This window comes from Siniperca chuatsi, linkage group LG17 (assembly GCF_020085105.1).
Source record: "Siniperca chuatsi isolate FFG_IHB_CAS linkage group LG17, ASM2008510v1, whole genome shotgun sequence".
Taxonomy (NCBI): Eukaryota; Metazoa; Chordata; class Actinopteri; order Centrarchiformes; family Sinipercidae; genus Siniperca; species Siniperca chuatsi.
In genome coordinates, this window is record NC_058058.1 from 11772488 (window position 1) to 11793583 (window position 21096).

Here is a 21096-nt window from a genome sequence, read left to right on the forward strand (position 1 = left end):
TCTATTAAACCCTTTGTCACCTGTACAGGGCAGAGAAGGCCTCTACAACACACCTTTATGTAGGCTATAAGATCAGACTTCAAGATTGATTTATTTGCTTAATTTTGCACTACAGCCCTCCAAGGCATCGCCAAAACAAAAAAAAAACAGCTCATTTGCTTTCGATATAAATCTTTTATGAATGGTAAAGATCATCTTACACACAAGGCAGCTTTTATATTGATGGCCATATAATTGGCTTCTGCACACATGTATTAAAGAGAGGTGTATTTGAGGCTCACCATATGAATGAATAATATCCACAGTGGTTCAGGTGTGCAGCAGGAGTGCATGTCAAATAATGTAAACACCATATCCTGGTTTCAGAAACCTGGATAAGGTTTTGAGAAACATTATGCTTGCTGGAGTACTCCAAAATAAAAACCAAGATACTGTGCCATGTAAACACCTTATCCAAATCCTGGATACTGTTATGTAAACAGTTGTAACATTGTTTACAACAAAGTTGTATGAGAATATGTTGAATGTGGATGTAAACTTACTTACTGACTGCCCAAAATCTGAAATTTAATTCTGACCCTTTTAATTCTAAGTTTTGGCTGAGTAGATAAATCTACTATATATAAAAGTTGTTTGCTAAGAAACCTTACAAGTCTCAAGGACTCACCAAAACCTGCTTCACTCCAACTCCAAATTCAGGAGCTACTCAATGCCCAAATCTTCTCACTTAGGCCCTAGACACCGATTATTTTCCCCGTCTGATGACACTTAGAGAAGAAATTTAGATTATGTAATTTTTACTGCCGACAATTTAAGGAAAATAACTTTCTCAAAGAACATTCCCATAAATTCATTGACCAAAATGTCAGCTATGAAAACTAAAGTGGAAGAGGTTAAAGAGTTTGGTTATTGTCTCTTGTAATGATTTAAGCGCTGGGTCTTGTGTCACGGACAAATCACAAGAGTTCATAGATGAATACCCTTTAACATTAAAGGCACAAATGTAGACAAAGTAGTCGATGTAGTCAAAGTTTCAGCCTCATAAATTTAAGCTCAAGCTGTGAAAAAAATACTTTTTACAGTGGGTTTCTGCTACAGTCCAGCAAGTTTTTGACTTTGTTCCTGTTTGACCCAACACTTTGTCTCTATATATACACAATATCATCACTACAGAGCACTTCTGATAAACTGAAGGATTAAGTTCCTTTATGTGTTGAGGAACTTCTCCTACTTCTTAAACTAAATAAACTATTTTAAAGCCCACTTGGATTAGCTGTAAAATGCATAGTCACAAAGCTGAAAACAGGGCTGTTTTTCTGAGCTCCGAGATACGTGGTTCTCACAGAATGTGAACACCACCTGTCTACATATTTCCTTATATCATATTGAATTACAGATCTAAGTTGTCCAAAAGACAACAAGTTATCGAATGACACCTGTTACTCACAAGGAAATACAAAACAATGATGATACTGTGCTATTTTTTCTTCTTTTCTTTTTTAATTAAAATCAGTCTGTACCTTTACTGACTTCTTTAGTGACTTCTAATCCCTGGTTTCATCTGCACCAGAGGTTTTCAAAGTGGGCGGAGGGCCTCCCCAGCGGGGCTCAGTGAAAGGAAGTGAAAAAAATATTACATTAGTTATAACATTAGTTATAAAAAGGAGATCACATAGAATAGCTTAATTGTGTGTGATTTGGTCAAAGTCATAGAGTCAGAAACTAATAAATGCCTTTGGACAGACCTTTTTTATGTATTTGGTGTCTGAAATTATGTCAAATAGCAATTATTTGGCTATCTTGGCTCAATTGCTGAGTGTCTATCGGATCAAATAACATAATCATGATCCCATAGGCATCCAGGAATTGAGGGAAACTAAGCAAGTAAGTTAAGGGGGGTGAGGGGGCGCCTTTTTCCAGGCTTTGTCTGAGGGGAGGTCCACAGTCTCTGACCCCTGATCTACACAATGCATAAAAAGTAACTTCCACTTCACTGTGTTAAATGTTGGGTGCTGTGTTGTATGTGTGCAGTCATATTATTGACTAAACTTGCCCTTAAATTATGCTGTTGTGTTGTTTTTACTTTTATGTAAGAGAAATTTACAGAGAAGCGATGGTAAAAAGCTGAGCTGACCTGACTAAATGCATGATTTCCATGTGACTCTTCCAGCGAGGCACATGTTCGTCTTTATGTGCGCTCCAGTGACTGCTGCTGAAACCTGAAGTACCCTCTCTTAATCAAAACCTTACTGAGTGTCAAACAGGAGCAAAAATACAGTTGGATGTTAAATGTTATTATATTTTTATGTCTGTCATGTTTTTACATCACAATGTTGTGTGTACTGTACTATAGTCTGCTTCAACATGTCCACTACACAACATAACAAAATTATGTGGCTTACACTTTGTGCTCTGAATCGAGGTACTTGTACTTTACTTGAGTACTTTATGCATCTCTATACCTCTACTTCACTAAATCCCAGAGGCAAATATTGTACTTTTTACTCCACTACATTCGTCTGAGAGCTTTGGTTACTAGTTACTTTTCAAATGACAATTTTTCGTACCGTTCCTGTCCAGTGAAAACCTTGAAACTCCAAATTTGGTGATTTTGAATGTCAATGTTTCTGAAAAACTTGTTCTTGTTCTGACCTAGTTGTGAGCAGTTTCATGTAGGAACTATTGGTAGAAAGAAAATAGTTCCTACATGAAACTGCTCACAACAAATCTGTGGATTATCTTGAGTAACCGGGTCATGATTTCTGGAAAGAGACATTGCTGTTGAGTTTTTCAAATGTATTTTTTTTGGTGCTTTGAGCACCACAAGCTGAGTGCCATATAGTCTCATTATATTCAAAAAACGGCAGACAGCTCTACGGCCGTTATCTCCAAAACTCGGCAACTCACACCAAAACAATCTAGATGGATGAACAGCACTACAGGTAAGAGGAAAAATATGTATTTTTGATTTTGGGGTGAACTGTCCCTTTAAGTAAGGTTTTGAATGCCGGACTTTTACTTGTAGTGGAGTATTTTCACAGTGTAGTATTAGTACTTTTACTTAAGTAAAGGATTTGGATACTTCTTCCACCACTGATACAGAGCCTGACAATCTGTCCAGTGTTGAAACTATGAATGTGGTTTCACAGCTTGATTAAAATGTCCTTAGTCAGGACCAGAATGTGAACACTGCTGTCTACAAGTTATCAAATGACACCTGTTGTGCACAAGGAAATACAAAACAATGTAATGTCTGTACTATTGTCTGCTTCAACATGTCCACCACACATGACATATGAACATGACCTCAACAAAATTGTGTGACTTTGGGCTCTGAATTTGAGGATTTTGACTGTGAATATTCTTTACATGTTTCATTGAGTGAGTGAGGTGAAGACACAATGGCAGAAAAAGCAGCAGAGCAAGAAGAAAATAAGAAAAACACAAGATAAAAGATCAAGTTTGTATCCAGCAGTTTAATTTAGAAAACCTACTGTATAATTACATTTTCTTTACATACAGTAGCTTACATTCTTATTCATTTTCCAAATAACTCTCTGTATGTACATGAATATTACACTGAGACTATGATGCTCTAATCAACAGATTTGAAACGTGTGTGTGTTACTCTATTAACCACCAGATGGTGCAGCTGCTCTGTGTAACCATGGCAATTAATTCATCTGAGCTGCAGTCCTGTGAAACCTCTTCCCCCCAAAAAACAAAAAACATAATAATGGATGTTTTTCTTCAAGTGATATCTCAGCTTGTATTTAAATGCATCATGTTATTATGTAGGTAGATAACAGAGGTAAGGTGTTAACTTCATATTTAGGTAAACTATTTAACACTTTACCATTTGTTTGATTTTAATGTGCGATATTATGATTTCAAATTAATGGCTGTTGATTTTGCAACAAAGAAGTGATGTTTTTGCTTTTGTTCAAAATGTCAGGTGTTAGATATCATTCATTTCTACACATTTTTCTCTTACATTTTGCTTCTTTTTTGTCATATTATTCCACTACTGTACAGCCACTGTCTGCTACTGTTTAGTGTGATTACTGCATTATTGCATGAAATCAAGAAACCTGTTTAACACAATCTGAGCTACTTGCAGAAAAAATGTTGTTTCTTTTAGTTTTGTAGTCATTTAGCTGTTTGGTCAAAATGACATGCAACAGCATTGTATTTGTATTATAGTCCATTCTAGCAATTCTTTTCAGACCTGTAGCACTGCTGATATTGCTCACATTGGTACATCTCAATCCCTGTTATTGTTAACATTTGCTCTGTACGTGTACATGTATGCCAACACACGAGTGACCTGCCAGTTCATTTCCCTGGAGAACTGAATTAAGTCTGTAGGTGAAAGAAAACTACGAGAATGTTTATTTGGAATTAATTGTTTTATTGTTTCTACAAATGTATAAATCCATAGCTGTTACAATGATATATTATACTATAGTATTGTTATGTTTGAACTTGGTTATCTGGTGTGTTGAGATTCAAAGATTCTGACTTTTTCTGCTGTTGCTTCAGGTCTGAGACGTGAACTAAAATCATGTCAACAGTCACTCACTGACGGCCTCGGAAATCACTGACGGGAAGGATATTGAATTGATTGGCTGCACATCACTTCACACACATGAACAGACAGCAACACACACACACACACACACACACATACACAAGCTTGCTTATGGCATGGGACCCTGGACATCTGCCCCTCTACACACATACACACACACAGGCATGCTGACCCCCGCACTGATAATCTTTGAGACAAAACACACACAGTCCAGTGACCTGTTTTTACACCCCCCATCGTCATGTCACTCTCTGTTACGTTGTCTGTCATGCAAACCTGTAGATGTTCTCAACACACACATTCATCAAGTCCAACACTGCATCACCCTATCACACACACAAACACACACTAATACACACACAATCACTGTATCTATCAATGCACTGTATGTAAACACACATGCAAACACATCTCATCATGTTAGTGTGTCCATTTGCTAAAACAATAACTTATATTTATTTCATTTGTTTGTGATGATCTGTTTCCACGGGGATGTTTGATAAACACTTCATGCCCCCTTTTCTTTTCTTAATTCATATTTTAAAGACAGAAATACAAACAAAAAACCAATAATAACTGCAACAATAAACACAAATCAAAAACTAAACACCAAAAACAATCACACAAACTCAAACCTATACAATCAGACCTATACATCCTCATATCAACAGACATATATTGTATATCACAAGGCCCAACGACATAATTAGAAATAAAAAAAATCCTGATCCACTTATACAAATGGATGGCGTTATGTGGAAAACCTGACTACCTCTTAGGGTCGTCACTGGAAGCATATTCAGTATGTTAAATGTAGGTGTTTTACATAAAGTTCACATATAATTAGGTCCACACTTCTTACCAACTCTCGGCTATAATAAACTTTTCCCCATCTCTCAGGAGGTTTTCAAAATAAAGTAATATTTAAGAATCCAGTGTACCATGGTGGTCCCCTCATTTCCTGTCAGCTCTCTAATAAAGGCATAAAAAATATGCTCCAAAAATATTAAAAAAGGGACTTTCTAAATTGATTGATATTCAGGAAATCCAGCCCACCAGCTTTAAAAATAAACCCAAATACAAGGTCAATAATATAGCTGTTTGTTTGAGTAAAATCATCCATTTCCTTTAGAGGAAAATGTGGCTGAAAGAACAGCTTCACTGCAAAACACATCTTTTGCACCTGCCTCCAAAAGACAAAAATATGAAACCATCAGAAAAGATGAACTGCTGACTCAGATTATATTTGTTTCCTTTTACTTTAATACTTCTCTGTAAGAAATACTGTTGTCTAAGTGTGTGTGGTTCTGGACTGGAAAATACTATTCAAGAGAAGATTCTTATTCTTCCAATATTTCAACAAGAGGATTTCAGTTTCACTTTGTGGTGATGACGCAAACATGAAACTGAAGAGCATCTTGGACAAAGAATTTCCTCTCACAGTAAACACTACACTCTCTCTCCTTGTCTCTATGTCTCCCCCTCCCCCCACTCTTTCTCCCCCACTGTCTCATACACACTCGCTGCCTGGCCTCAGCCCTACTTTCTTTCTAAGGCTGATGTTTCCATTACAGAAATAAAAGCATGACGGCTAATCCAGTTATATGTTCCCTGGACGACACATACACCCACATGTACACATGCACACAGACTTGTATGCACACCATGCTTGCACACACAAAAACGCACAAACCTGCTGAAACACAAGAAAGCAAGTACAAAGACACACACATGTTGCAAGTGGACAAATACAGACTCACATAGAGACACACAAACATAACTGCAGACAGAAAAGCACTCATAAACACACACACACACACACACACACACACACACACACACACACACACACACACACACACACACACACACACACACACACACAGGGGGCATGTGATTGAAGCAAGACCCCCTGTTGTGAAAAAGTCAAACAGAGCTTTCTGGAGCTCTGGAAATAAATGCCAAACACTGGTAATCCACACACACACACACACACACACACACACACACACACACACACACACACTGATAATATCCCAAGACACCTTCCCACAGTGCTGCACCTCCTTTCTATAGAATGAAAAGATAGGGAGAAATGAGGGAAAAGAAAGAAATATCTTCTCCTCCACTTCTCTCTCTTTTTAATTCATAAAGAACATCATTTAGTTATTTAGATGTAGGATTTAATATAATATCTGTGGTGTTTTAGGTTTAGTTTTTCTAAGTATTAAAAGAGTACTCCAGTGATTTAGTATTGCGCCTCCATAAAGTTGGACAGGACGCAGATTTAAAAAAAAAGGTCAAAATCAAACACACCAAGATATCCTGACTTTTAGTCTGTGGTATGTGTAAAGCTCCAAAAACATCAGCTCCTACAATTCCCATAATGCAAGTTGTCAGACTCGCCCTGCCTGTTAATGACTGTGTCTTTTTAAAACTCCACATAACAGTTTGTTGTGCAGGCTTTCTCTTAAAAATGTGTCGCCTCCAAATCCAAGATGAGATTATTTATGCGATGTGATTTGAGTATTTTTCTCAGACTTGACAAATCTCTTCCAGAGCCAAAGAAGACATTATACTGACACAAAAAGTACTCCTCATGAGTAATAAATTGACTTTGACATGGAAAATCTGTGTTCCTTTGTCATATAAAAACCTGAAAATTATTGAATAACAAAAATGAGAAAAAAATCCTGGGTGTTCCTTCAAATAGATGTTGTTCACATGATAATGATAGTAACAGAGACATTTTTAGGTGAAAGTTTACTCAAATAAAAGTTATAAATAAAACGACTTGTGTAAAAAGTCTCTGTCTGCACTCTCCCAGCGTTTATGTATTAAAGTCTGAAGGTTTGTTGTTTTCACCTACTTTGTAATAACTTGACTTGACTGAAAAGATCAGATACATTCAGCACATGTGGCAGGATATCCTCACATTTCATCTTTGGAGCAGAGCAAGATGACTTTAACACTAAAAATGTAAAAGTTTTCTATATAGAATAAGTTACCTAACCTTTTGTTAATATAATGGTTTCACATTTTTCTGACCTTCTGGTGAGATTGTTTTTTCCAACTACTGTTTCCAAGATCAAGAATGAACTTTCAATCTCAACTTTTATGCCAGCATGGACAAGAAGTCGTTAAAGTGCTAAGAGGAATGACCATTTATACATGAATGAACTTTCAGTCTCAACTGATTTTACAAGCTTTTGTTTCTCTTTGAATCTGGAATTTAGACTGGTGTATTGTTCACTTGGAGTGTTTAGATTTCAGTGTTAAACTCCAGAGATGGAGGTCTGATGAAGGGAGTGGTAGAGATGAATTTGCCTCAAATAGTAAAATAGTATAAGAAGAATCAAAGAAGAGGTGAAGAGGGACAATGAATGGATGAGAGAGTTACTGAGATGTTTCTGCCAGGAAGAACAATGAAGATGGAGGAAGGAGAGGATGAGAGAGAAAGTAAAAACAGTGAGATTTAGAGAGAGAGAGAAGGTATGTCCTACACGCATGGACATTCAGGTCATTCCAGATAATTATACTACCTATGGCGTTTCTCTCTCTCTCTCTCCTTTAGACATTTATTAATTGTTTAACCCTCACATGTCTGACCACAAGATAATAAAAACAAAGGTCTCTCTCTCTTTCAATTCAATTGGGCTTTATTGACAGGGGAAACAGATGTTAACATTGCCAAAGCATGTGTAAAATATAAACATAAACAGAAGAATTGTGACTTAAAATATATACAGATAAGTAAGACAGGATAATAATAATAATATTAGTAGACTTGCAGTTAAAATTAAGTGAAAACTAAACACTGCAACAATTTTTTATGAGAGAGAGTGTGTGTGTCGGTCATTCACTGTCCCTCAGATTGTAGCATGTTGATACATATTGGACCGCAAGATCTGTCCTGTCTCCTTCTCCTAGGAGTATTTTTAATTTTGAGAGGTCATTTAGCTCTTTGAAATCTGACCTTACAGAGATGAACTTGTTAAAGTAAATGTTTCTTATTTTATTGAATGTTGTACTCTCTCTCACACACACACTTAATGCATTCAGGTTCTGTACATATATGTGAAATTTAATCAGTATTTTGGTGCTCTTTAGTGTCCACTGATTGAGTTAATTATGTCCTTAATGAAGACAGTATTTCTTCCTACAGTATATCTAATTAAAGTATAGTTACACCACTTAATTGTCAGTGTCCTATGGGATCTGAGAGTATGAGAGTATGTCCTTACTTTTTCAGTGTACAGCGCTCTCTGTGTCACACGTGCTGGTGTACAGCACGAAGGCTGAAGGGGGCATCACAGGTAACATAACCTTGGGAAAATATCTTAAATAATTATACATTTTTGATGGTAAAATTGTATCACACACATTACATGAGACAGTATTTGCTTGCAGAAAGAACTGACACCAATAACTTCTAAAGAGGGATTGTGATTACATATTTTATTATTATCATTATTTTGACTGAATCACACACAGATTTGAACATAAGCAATATCAAACATAAACATATACATAAAGTATTATGTTAAACATATGATAAACTGAACTATGCAAGCTCACATAAAACGATGTACATCACGGGACACCATAAAATAAAACCTATCCAGTGCAATCATGAATGGGTAGAACAACATCACCATCACCATCATCTACACATTTTTATATAACATTTTTTTTAGTCACCATTAGTTGACTCATGAGCATTTAACAGTTTGATGTCAAGAGAGATAAAATAATTCATCACCCTGTTAGAACTGGCCTTTGGTACTCTAAATGTCTGTCCTGAGGGAAGAAGTTAAAACTCTCCATACAGAGGATGGAGAAGACAATTAAAAATGACAAAAGCCTTTGGAATTGCTTCTTGTGGAAAATGTGAGACAGATCAAGCAGTTTAACAGCTTTGCTGTCCGGCCCACAACTTTACTGTTTTGTTTCACTCTCACTGCGCTCATAGTATTGTTTTCTGTGAAAAAGCAATAAAAACCCACTGTACAATACGGCAGACAGACACAGTTAGTGATTAGCTGGTGAACATAGTGGAACATTTAGCAGCTAGAGACAGATATTTCCCTCAGGAATTCATAGAGACTAAAAACAGAGCTAAAAGAGAGTGAATATTGGACTTACATTCGCCAGGTGGCCGGAAACTAGACTTCAAATGACAAATGATAATGATAATGTTGCCCATAACTGATGGATGTGTAAATAAGAAACTGTTTGCTAACCATTTACCAACCAGTTCACCATATCAACTTAAAAGGTGATACGTCAATGTTGCATTCACAACTTGTTTCTGCTGCCTCCAAGTGGTAAAAAAACTATATATATTATTGCAGGTATAATGACTGAGTCTTCTATGAAATTATAGTGAGTGCCATGGGTTTACACACAACTCAAACAAAAGAAAGTGTAATTATCTCTGAGATTTGCAATTGTTGCTAATCTTTACTTTTTCATCCTACCTGTGTCCCATTGTGTTGCTGCATCATTTGTCTAAAAAGTGCCCCATCTCTGCTGAATATATTATAGATTATAACATGTGTTTCACTCCCTGGATGAGGTGAATAACGTTGCACAATTGGAGCATTATCATAATATGTGTAGTGTGTGCAAATCTACATGTATTTAGGCTTTCAATTTTCATTCCCGGTTATTGAACTTCAGTGCTTCTGAGTGAGCGCATGTCTCTTAATTCATGAAATTTTTCTGAGAATCCTCCAAAAGGCACACACACACACACACACACACACACACACACACACACACACACACACACACACACACACACACACACACACACACACACACACTCAGACGCACATACATGTTGGTCAAATGTTAATGATTTATACATTTTTTCAACCTTGCAGATGGACAGAATACTGATTAAGAGAGAGAGAGAGAGAGAGAGAGAATAGAAAGAGGTGGAAGAAGGGAAGAAGAGGACAAATGGTAATGATGGAGAGTGAGAGAGGGAATTAAAAAAATCAGTACTTAAAAATAATAACCATGTCATGGCCTGATTGGTTTGGTTTTCCCATATTTAACTCAGTGGACTGGGAAATGAGAGAAAGACAGAGAGGAATGGTGGCAGATTGAAAGAAAAAATGAAACAAAAGACAGTGAATGAATAGATTAAAAGTGAGGAACAGAAGGGGGGATGGGAAACAATAAGAAAAAGAGAAACAGGAGAAAAGGAAGAGGAGGGAATATGGATAGTTCAACATTACATAAAATTACAAATTGTTGTTTTAACACTCCTGTTTATGTATGGATTAATCAAACAAGATACAGTACATTGTGTAAATAAGACAGCTTTACAGTGGTTGATAGGTATATTCTTTCACTTTTGACAGAGCCAGGCTAGCTGTTTCCCTTGTTTCCAGTCATCATGCTAAGCTAGGCTAACCATAATCTGACTCCAGATGTTTACTAAACACACAGACATGAGATTCATATCAATCTTTCTCTTGGCAAGAAACAAAATGTTTTGCTAAGGAAGCATATGAAGATGGATTTGCACTCCGATTAGAATCGATTTTGCATTGCACTGCTATAACATTGTTGGAACAATAGATATTTTTTGAAAAAAATTATCAAAATTGATGCAGCACAACCAGAACAACTTTTTTATTCCACAAAGTTTTCGTCCTTGTCAAAACCTGGCACCTACATTACCCACAATGCAACTCGACCATCGACAGTTTGGTCAGAGATTTGGGTGTGCTATACTAGTAGCGGCTAATGTAGCCTCGATCCTCTAGCCTCAAGCAGAGATGAGGAGTGGACTACAGATGTCTGGTAAACTCACTTCTTTTTAATGCCACACCCCCAGATTTGTTTATTTTTCAAACTTTGTCAATCATAGTCTTCAGCCCCAACCAACACTGATTTACTTTTTTTAAATTAATATTAAATATATTATCTATGTGTCAATGGTAAGAACAATTTAGGATCTCTTGACAAATTTCATGTCATGGTGGTGGCCAAGGAGTTCTGACCTTTTGATAAAAGGACTTCCAGTTTTACTTTACAAGTTGCCACTTCCAAAGAATAACAAAGTTGTAATCACATAATGCCACAGGACAAGGGTGTCAATAGTTTTCTTAACATGTAACTAAATAAGTAGAAAATACTAGTTTGTAGTAAACATCTGTGTAGACTGAGCTGTGAGCACTGCAGAGGCACAAAGAAAAACCCCACTAACAGCCGAGCTGGCACCAGAAAGAAATTAAAGCTCTAGTTTGCCTCATTACACCAGCCTTCAGCCGTCCTCAGACAAGAAGTAATGAGCAGCAGGACAGCCAGTCATTAGCCTAAATAGCTGCAATGGCAAAGGAAAGTCATGTTGCTTTCCGATGGTGATGTTTAAACCTCTGGGAGAAAATGTTGAGCTTCGCACTGGGAAAAATTATTCACAATTATACTTCAAACTCCTGTGAATTAAACATGACACTGGCCGCATTCCCAAATAAAATTCTTATCTTCAATTGATTGTTATTACTTGTAAGTCAGTAAAGTCTAAACTTTTAGGGTTTTATTGTAATAAACTTTATTACAACAAATTCCTGAAAATCGCAGCCAGCCAGCTAAGTCAGAGAGATTATATGTTTCATAAAGAGACATTTTGGCAGATCAGCGTGCAGTTTGCATGTTCTGCTGTTGTGTCATGTGCTTCCAGTTCATGCTTTGCAGAGTCAGTGTTAAAAATTCATTCATAATATTTTCTGTGATGTTTCAGGACATGCAGTTTGCTCTGTGCACAGTTGTGTCATAGCTCTTTAGTTTTTGGAGATCAATATCTCTCTCATGTCTGTATGGTAAATATGAAGTTACAACCAGAAGCTGGCTAACTTAGCTTGGCATAAAGACTGGAAACTCACATCATTGGAAAAAGATCAATGATGAACCTTCAAGCTGAAATTCCTTAAACTCTTTTCATTAAAAAAGTCCTAATGTTGCTAAGCCAGTATTTTTGCAGGTGATAAATGCACTGAGCCTAATTGAACCTGCTCCTGTGATTTAAAAGACATTCTTCGACTTAAAAGACTAAAACCAACAATGTATTCATCTCTCAGCTTCTTCCAGCTAGCCTGTCCGTGGCATATCCTGTCCGTGATGTAAATCTTATGATAATATATAGTGCTATCTTAAAAAGGCTCAATAATTTCTGAAGACATCTGGGCACTGTAGTTTTTAGCAAACATTACTCAAACTGAAGTAAATGGTGCTTTTATTGGGGCATATTTTCAGCTGTGGATTAATAGACATTTGATGCTTGAGTGAGTATTTACAACAGCAGGATGGTGTTTGTGGGTCTAACTGTTATAAAAGAGCAAAATCTAAATGACAAAATGATGCATCTTGTACCTTATCTGACCAAATAAACAGATAAACGTGATGCACTCAAGCATTTTGAGGGATGACACGACAGTGTACATATCAAGTGCACCTTTTGTTGTTTGTAATTTATTTAGCTTATAGACTCTTCAGTACTTCAGTTTGCTGCCTGTGACTGTTCTGTTTGTTTTCCTCTGTTATAAATCAGTAAAGTTTACACTGATTCATTTCAACCTCTCTCAGCAGAAATGTGCTGCCTTCCCTCCTTTGATGGACAGAGATATTTCACGTATCTGACTTTTAGGGTAAATCCTGCAGCAATAACCAGCTCACAGCATATGGCTCCAAGGTTCAGAGGGAATGTGTTTTGAACTGGAGCCTGAGCACACTGAAACATCTCATCAACATGTTACCAACCTCCTAAACATATATTTACAACTGATACAAAACACACAGGTAATCATTTCTCCCCGTTATTACCAAATCTCAGGTTAAACAGCTACAATCAGATTACTGTGTTTTTCCACAAGATGAATTACCAAAATTGTGTGATATGCAATCTGTAACTCCCCTGCCTGCCCTCACTTTCCCTCTGATAACTGTTGTGTCATCTGTCCATTTATATATCAAATGAAAGTCAAAATACACACTACTGAATGTACATAACATGTATGTGTTCTCATAGGGAAAAGGAGATGAAAACAATCAGAATAAAATGAATATCCTAACAGGAAACTATCTATTAATTCTTTCTCTGTGTTACATAAACAGTGTACTGTATTGGCCAATATTTTAGATACCTGAATCTAATTCAAACACAGACTCTGAACCCAAACAAATGGGCTGTTTACTTTTTGGTATTTTGTTGGTTTTGCTGTTGGTGCTTTTACAAAAAGACTCTTCTTCATGAGCTAAAATTCATTTTCTCCACATTCACAGGTGAGTGCTGGATGACTGAACAATTTGTGATGAAAATGTTTATTTCATAGATAACTCCTACAAATTCATCATCTCAGTTAGTTTTTATTTTCATTCGATAAAATGTAACTCCAGAAAGTCAGTGAAGGTGAAAATAATAACAAGTACAGCAAAAAATCTGACAGTTTTTTCTTTGTGAAAAATTCAAGACAGATACAGAGGTGGCACGTGTGAACATGTTTTATTCCTTTTTTATTTCCACAAAGTCAATTCCCTGCCTTTTATCCAGCTGTGACATTATTGTGAATTGTTTTTTTTGTTTTGATTTTCCGACGTGACAGTGCTTCCAGTCATGATGAGGAGCTCTGTGGTGTTTTGCCTGGCTGTCAGCTTTTCCATGTTTGGATTTGGTAAGAAAAAAGGGGTTGAAGAAGGAATCAGTATTGCTTTCATTAATGCTCTCTCTTTTTTTTTTTTTTGCTCCTGAAAAGCGCAGCCAAGTGGGGCTAAGTCAGAGAGATTATATGTTTCATAAAGAGCCTGAGGGAGCATTTTGGCAGATCAGTGTGCAGTTTGCATGTTCTGCTGTTGTGTCATGTGCTTCCAGTTCACACTTTGCAGAGTCAGTGATAAAAATTCATTCATAATATTTTCTATGATGTTTCAGGACATGCAGTTTGCTCTGTGCACAGCTGTGTCATAGCTTTTTGGTTTTTGGAGATCAATATCTCTCTCATGTCTGCATGGTAAATATGAAGCTACAACCAGAAGCTGGTTAGTTTATCTTAGCATAAAGACTAGAAACAGGGGGACATAGCTAGCCTGGCTCTGTCTAAAGGTAGCTTTATATTTACCATACAAATATAGAAGTGGTATCAGTCTTCTCATCTAACTCTTGCCAAGAAAGCAATAGCAAGCATATTTTCCAAAATGTCAAACTATTCCTTTAAATATAGGAAGATTTGACTCCTCCTTAATTAAGGCTTGATCTCAGACATGAATATCTCTGAGAGTAGAAGTGAAATGAGGAAACTCATGATGAGTTCACAAACACTGACTGTGCCACTTCAGACTGAAGTAATAAGCTGAATCACATGAACTCTGTCTCGTTTCTCCAGGCCTCTCGCTGCAGTGTTACTCCTGCCCTGATGGCTCCTCCAAAAGCTGTGAAGTCAAACAGGAGTGTGACCAAGGTCAAGACTCCTGCCTCAAACTCACCAGTGGTGGTAAGTATTGAAACAATGTTAAGGGTCAGTAATGGAAAGCACAAGGCAGTCATATGAATGGAAGAATGGAGTAGGATTTTTAAAAATGGTATCGTATTGATTTGAGGAATATTTATGTTCAAACACTGATGTGTGTTGAAGCAGAAAATAAAAATACACCTTTTTCTATTGAGCAAAAGTAATGGGAGTTTAACATATACTGTAACATAATAACACACAAGGTCACAAGGTCCACTCACTGGAGCTTTCCATCATATCTCATGGGCCTCATCAGTGGACAGTGTTTGCTCAGTTATCATGGAGATTATCTAAATATGTAATTTATTATTCTTTAATTATTATCACGTGACTGAATTTCCATACTTAGATCACATAATAACAACTGAACCATCTCCATGACAACTGAGCCATCTCCATGACAACTGAGCAAACCCCATACACTGATGAAGGCCATGAGATGTGGCTGAAATCTCAGGAAAATCTGAGAAAAAAGTCAATAATGAACCTTCAAGCTCCAATTCCTTAAACCCTTTTCATTCAAGAAGTTGTAATAATGTTGCTAAGCCAGTATGTTTGCCAGTAGGTGATAAATGCACTGAGCCTCATTAAAAGATATTTTTTTACTTATTTTATTTCTTCAGTCTGGTGGTTAGTTTATAGACACATCATATTTGGAGGAAAATGCTTCTGAATAAGTCTTTTATTGGTCTTTCTTTAAATTGGCTGAATTGCCTTGCCCATTATTGTCATTAAAATGTACAGTACAGGTATAGGTATTTGTTATCATGAATATAAAAGTAATACTCATAAGACTAATGCTGTGTCTCCTCTCAGAAACGACCTACACTAGATGCATGAGGTATGCAGACTGTGACTTTATGACTCTGGCTGTCAGATATTCCCTCCCTGAGTTCAACTTCTCCTGCTGTCAGTCAAACCTATGCAATGCCCAAGAGAAAAGTTTGCTTCAGAAATTTAAGGATTTCTTCGGTTAAGTGAAATGAAAAGTCTGGATTTCAGTATGTTGATTCTTCAATGTAGCACTTAATTGTTGTACCACTGCTGAACATTGTTAAACACTCAACAATAAAGTCTTAATAAAAATATGTGCACTTTCAATATTTATCCACACTGCAAAAATCTTCATCTCAACAAATTTTTTGTCTATATTGCGTTCTAAAAGTCGTATTGAATCTATATAAGATAAATCAATTTGTTTCTAGTGTCATTTATCTTCTTTTCTATTCGATTCTAGTGTTGCAATTTGTGTTATTTTGCCTTTTGTTTTTTAAAGATCTAGTCACAAATTTTTCAAGTTCCTGAAACTGACTTGTACTTGATAAAGGGTTGAAGTAATGGTACCACTTTCTAATAAGACACCCTTTATAAAGCATTTGTAAGTTGTTCACATTCAGATTCAGATTGACTCAAGAGCTTGATTGCATAGTATGGAGTACAAGCAAAATATACAATACAATCACAACAATGGCACCCAGCAGGGATGAAGTACAACATAAACATTTGGTTTATCTGAATGTAATAACAAATTGTAACTAACGACTTTAAGGTTAATAAATCATGTATTACTGGTTTATAGGTCTGTTATAATGTTGGGTGAGGGCAAAGGTCACAGATGCATTCTGCTGGTGCTCCCTACCCAGCCAGCCATTAAAAGAAAACAAAAAGAAAAAAGAACTTGACTTAAGGACTGAGCGACAGAAGAGTTGAGCCTGCTCAGTACTTGATCATCCCCTAAAAAGGGTATGAAGCATGTGTGGGTGAAATGGATATGGTCCCCTTCCTCTGACTTGAACAAACAGGATGCTCAGTCTGAAAATAGTTATAGCTGCTTAGCACAATGCCTCTGTGATTGAGAAGTTGTTCATTTGAAAAAAAAAAAGTATTTTAACTGTGATAATGTTCAACAAATAAAGGGAAATTATGTTTTGCTTGCTTAGTTTAAGCATGTTTACTCTGTACCAATAAACACCTGTGTTGCTTGTTTTATGACCATATATGTATACCTTTGTTAGATTTTGGTAGAACCCTTAAGCTCTAGTGTATAAAAGGGGTAATAATTTCCTCTTTGCTCTTCTCTTCTCCTTTTGGCCTTTTTTTACTTTGGTCCTTGTTGACATTTTTGCCCTTTGGCAGCTCTCAGACATTTAGTCTGATTTTGCGCTTTGTAGCCTTTGATTAGGAATTTTGTTTGGTTTGTTCACTTTTTTTATTCACTTTTCCTCTATCTCAAAATATTAGTTTCTGGACGGGGGCTTTTTATAACTTTTGAACTTTGGTGAATAAAACAAGATAAATTGTTTATTGAAAGATCGATGATTTTCTGGACCTGATTCTTTGATCCATCCATCCACGGCTTCCTTTACAATGGTTCGGTAAGGCCCCTTGTTTTCTAACAATTCTCTAAAATGTTAGGAGTGATAATATATGTTTTTCAAGAGAGGGACTAACGAGGCGTTAGGGCAAGGGGGGGTGGGGGTGGGGGGTGGGGGGGCCTAATGCCATCTCCCGTTCTCCGGTTCTCTGTCAGATACTAATATTCTTTAGGAGGAGTGAGACCTTTTAACACATACTGATGTAAATTTACTCCAGTGATTAGAGACACTAGAGCAGGCATTCATTCCACATTCCCGGTATTTTACTGGTGAGATCCTGGTGTTTGCCGTTTTTCGGTGCGCCTCTACAATATGCCTAAATCCTCAAACAAACTGACAACCTAGCTGATAAGCAGGGAGGTAGCGTAGTAGTCTTAGTAACTTGAGCCTCACGGCAGTACTTGTGGGCAGTTAAATAGCGCCAAACCAAGAGGAATGGGACTTCATTAGACCGTGGCCTAGGGTCCTAAGCATTGCCCGGATTGACACTTCCATTAGATTTTGGAGTCCATCAGAACCAGTCAACAATAAGATATTAATAAGAACATATTTTGGGTTGCCAGGGTGTGAAAAATCTCTTTTAGGTTAGGTTTAGTGATAGGCCCATATTGTCAGGCTCACATTCTAACTTTTTTTCCTTTTGTTTGGCCGGCTTGGGTCCATTAACTCAAACTCAGATTAACTCTATAAAGTTGTTTGATGAGAACTGTTAAGTTGACTACCTCAGATTTGTTTATTTTTTGGACAAACCACAAGCAACAAAACTTGAATAAGAAGGTCAGCCTTTGATGGAGACTCAAGGTAAGCCCCCAAACAAACCTCTGCTGGCTAATTGTTCAATTTCTTTCGTTAGCGATTGCTATTTGCTTTCACGCACACGTTAAGTTAGAGTGACCATAGCCTAGACACAAGTAAAGAGCAGATTTCAAGTTACTTCTGCAGAAATTGTCTGCAGTTGTCTTTTTATCTAGCTAATAATGCTATTATAAATATTGGCGTTCCATTATTGAATGCTTAATAAGTTTTTTAAATCTGTTTTGATCCTCTGCTGCTCTTTTCTGTAAAGTAAGGCTGAATTGCCTTGCCCGTTTTTGTCACTGAAATGCACAGTACAGGTATAGGTATCTGTTATCATGAATATGAAAGTAATGCTCGCAACACTAATGCTGTACCTCTCACAATGCCCCCCCCCCAAAAAAACGACCTACACTGTATGTGTCACAGACACGCCAGGCTCCACCTCATCTCAGCCACACCGTTCCTCCTCACCAGAATACTAATCACCAGCACCTGTCATCCATCGCACACCTGCACATAATCAACCACTCTACTCCCTACATAACCCAGCTCCTCACCTCAGTCAGTGTCCGGTCTCGTTCGCTAGAAGGACAGAGCTACGCCTCCTACCTTCAGTTTACCACGGACTCTACTACGACGCTAGTCATCGTTCCCAGTCTTCCAAGACCCGCTAAACCTTCACTCGACTCCAGGCTCCTGTGGACTACAGTGTTCACCCGGCTCCGGAGTGTCTTCCGTCACCAGTGTGGTGAATCCAGTTCCCGTCGCCTCGTGGGCAGCTATCCAGCACCTGCACTTCACTCCAACCAGTGATCCAAGGGACGGTATCTTCTATGCTCTCATCAGTTCTCTTATTATCAATTTAATAAATAAACCTTCGAAATCACCTTACCTGTGTCTCCGGGTTGGTCTGTTCCGTAACAGTATGAGGTAAGCAGACCACAGTCTGGCCCTCAGATATTCCCTCCCTGACTTCATCATCTCCTGCTGTCAGTCAAAACTCTGCAAGGACCAAGAGAAAAGTTTGCTTCATATATTTAAGGATCTTTTTGATTAAGAAATGAAAAAAAGAAGAAAAAATACAGTCTCAAGTCCTGATTTCAGTATGTTTATTCTACCATGTAGCGCTTAAGTGTTGTACTACTTTTGAACATTGTTGAACGCTCAACAATAAAGTCTTAATCAAAATATGTGCAGTCACTGAACTCTGATTTTATGCCTTCAGCAGGCTCTGAAGCTTACAATGATCTTCAGAGAGAGAGAGAGAGAGGAGGAGGAAAGAAGACTTAATATGAATTCAGAAATATAAAAGTCATAACACCTTGAGGAGAGTTTCAGTCCAGATTGAACGTTTATTGAAAATATAAAATATAAAACTGGGGTCGCTGCTGACAGCGGTGGGATGTTGAGACATTTTACAGAGTGAAGATTTCATATTAAAAAACAGTTCTCCTGGCAGTTTTCATTGTTAACAGAAAAACATACAACATAAAAATATTAGTTTTAAATGATTTAAACTTTGAGGTCCAGAGGTACAGAAAATTTGGGGACCTGACTAATTTCATTGCCACACCACTGAAACACCACTGAAACCATTGGACCCAAATAAATTTCGTTCTAATTAACCAAGTAATTCCAAAAATAAATTACCCTTTTCTTTGGGCTTACATGCTGTTACTCTCTGGTCTGTTCTGATTTGGGTTGCTGTTGAAAGTTTGGCATTATTCTATATTTTTCTTATTGTCAACAAAGCCTATGTAGAAAAGGTTTCAGTCGTAGTCATCTGGACACTGTTTTCAGAATCAAGACGTTTCGGCTCCTGATTCTGAAAACAGTGTCCAGATGACTACGACTGAAACCTTTTCTACGATGGAACATTCCTGGACGAATGAGGGACTACACCGTCTAACAAAGCCTATGGAAAGACTAAAACCAACAATGTATTCATCTCTCAGCTCCTTCCAGCTATCCTGTCCGTGGCATATCCTGTCCGTGATGTAAATCTTATGATAATATATAGTGCTATCTTAAAAAGGCTCAATAATTTCTGAAGACATCTGGGCACTGTAGTTTTTAGCAAACTACACCAATTACTCAAACTGAAGTAAATGGTGCTTTTATTGGGGCATATTTTCAGCTGTGGATTAATAGACATTTGATGCTTGAGTGAGTATTTACAACAGCAGGATGGTGTTTGTGGGTCTAACTGTTATAAAAGAGCAAAATCTAAATGACAAAATGATGCATCTTGTACCTTATCTGACCAAATAAACAGATAAACGTGATGCACTCAAGCATTTTGAGGGATGACATGACAGTGTACATATCAAGTGCACCTTTTGTTGTTTGTAATTTTTGTAGCTTATAGACTCTTCAGTACTTCAGTTTGCTGCCTGTGACTGTTCTGTTTGTTTTCTTCCTCCTGAAGGTGTCTGTTATATATATCATTGTTTCTCCCCGTTATTACCAAATCTCTGTGGTGATTTTCCACAAGATGAATTACCAAAATTGTGTGATATGCAATCTGTAACTCCCCTGCCTGCCGTCACTTTCCCTCTGATAACTGTTGTGTCATCTGTCCATTTATATATCAAATGAAAGTCAAAATACACACTACTGAATGTACATAACATGTATGTGTTCTCATAGGGAAAAGGAGATGAAAACAATCAGAATAAAATGAATATCCTAACAGGAAACTATCTATTAATTCTTTCTCTGTGTTACATAAACAGTGTACTGTATTGGCCAATATTTTAGATACCTGAATCTAATTCAAACACAGACTCTGAACCCAAACAAATGGGCTGTT

At 37.2% G+C, this 21096-nt stretch overlaps 1 protein-coding gene across 1 annotated transcript; it reads left to right on the forward strand.

Annotated features, from left to right (window-relative positions):
* Positions 1-13802: 13802 nt before the first annotated feature.
* LOC122864929 (CD59 glycoprotein-like) lies at positions 13803-16199 on the forward strand. The gene is made up of 4 exons (XM_044172730.1): positions 13803-13888; positions 14209-14277; positions 14986-15093; positions 15928-16199. Exons 2-4 carry the CDS (start codon positions 14220-14222, stop codon positions 16086-16088), a joined length of 327 nt encoding a protein of 108 aa, XP_044028665.1. The 5' UTR covers positions 13803-13888; positions 14209-14219; the 3' UTR covers positions 16089-16199.
* Positions 16200-21096: the final 4897 nt, after the last annotated feature.

Excerpts from the sequence above, each read along its gene's own strand:
- LOC122864929 (XM_044172730.1), top strand. The coding sequence starts at position 14,220 with ATGATGAGGAGCTCTGTGGTGTTTTGCCTGGCTGTCAGCTTTTCCATG. Across the intron at positions 14,278-14,985 it reads CTTTTCCATGTTTGGATTTG|GCCTCTCGCTGCAGTGTTAC; the intron begins GTAAGAAAAAAG and ends TCGTTTCTCCAG. Across the intron at positions 15,094-15,927 it reads CCTCAAACTCACCAGTGGTG|AAACGACCTACACTAGATGC; the intron begins GTAAGTATTGAA and ends GTCTCCTCTCAG.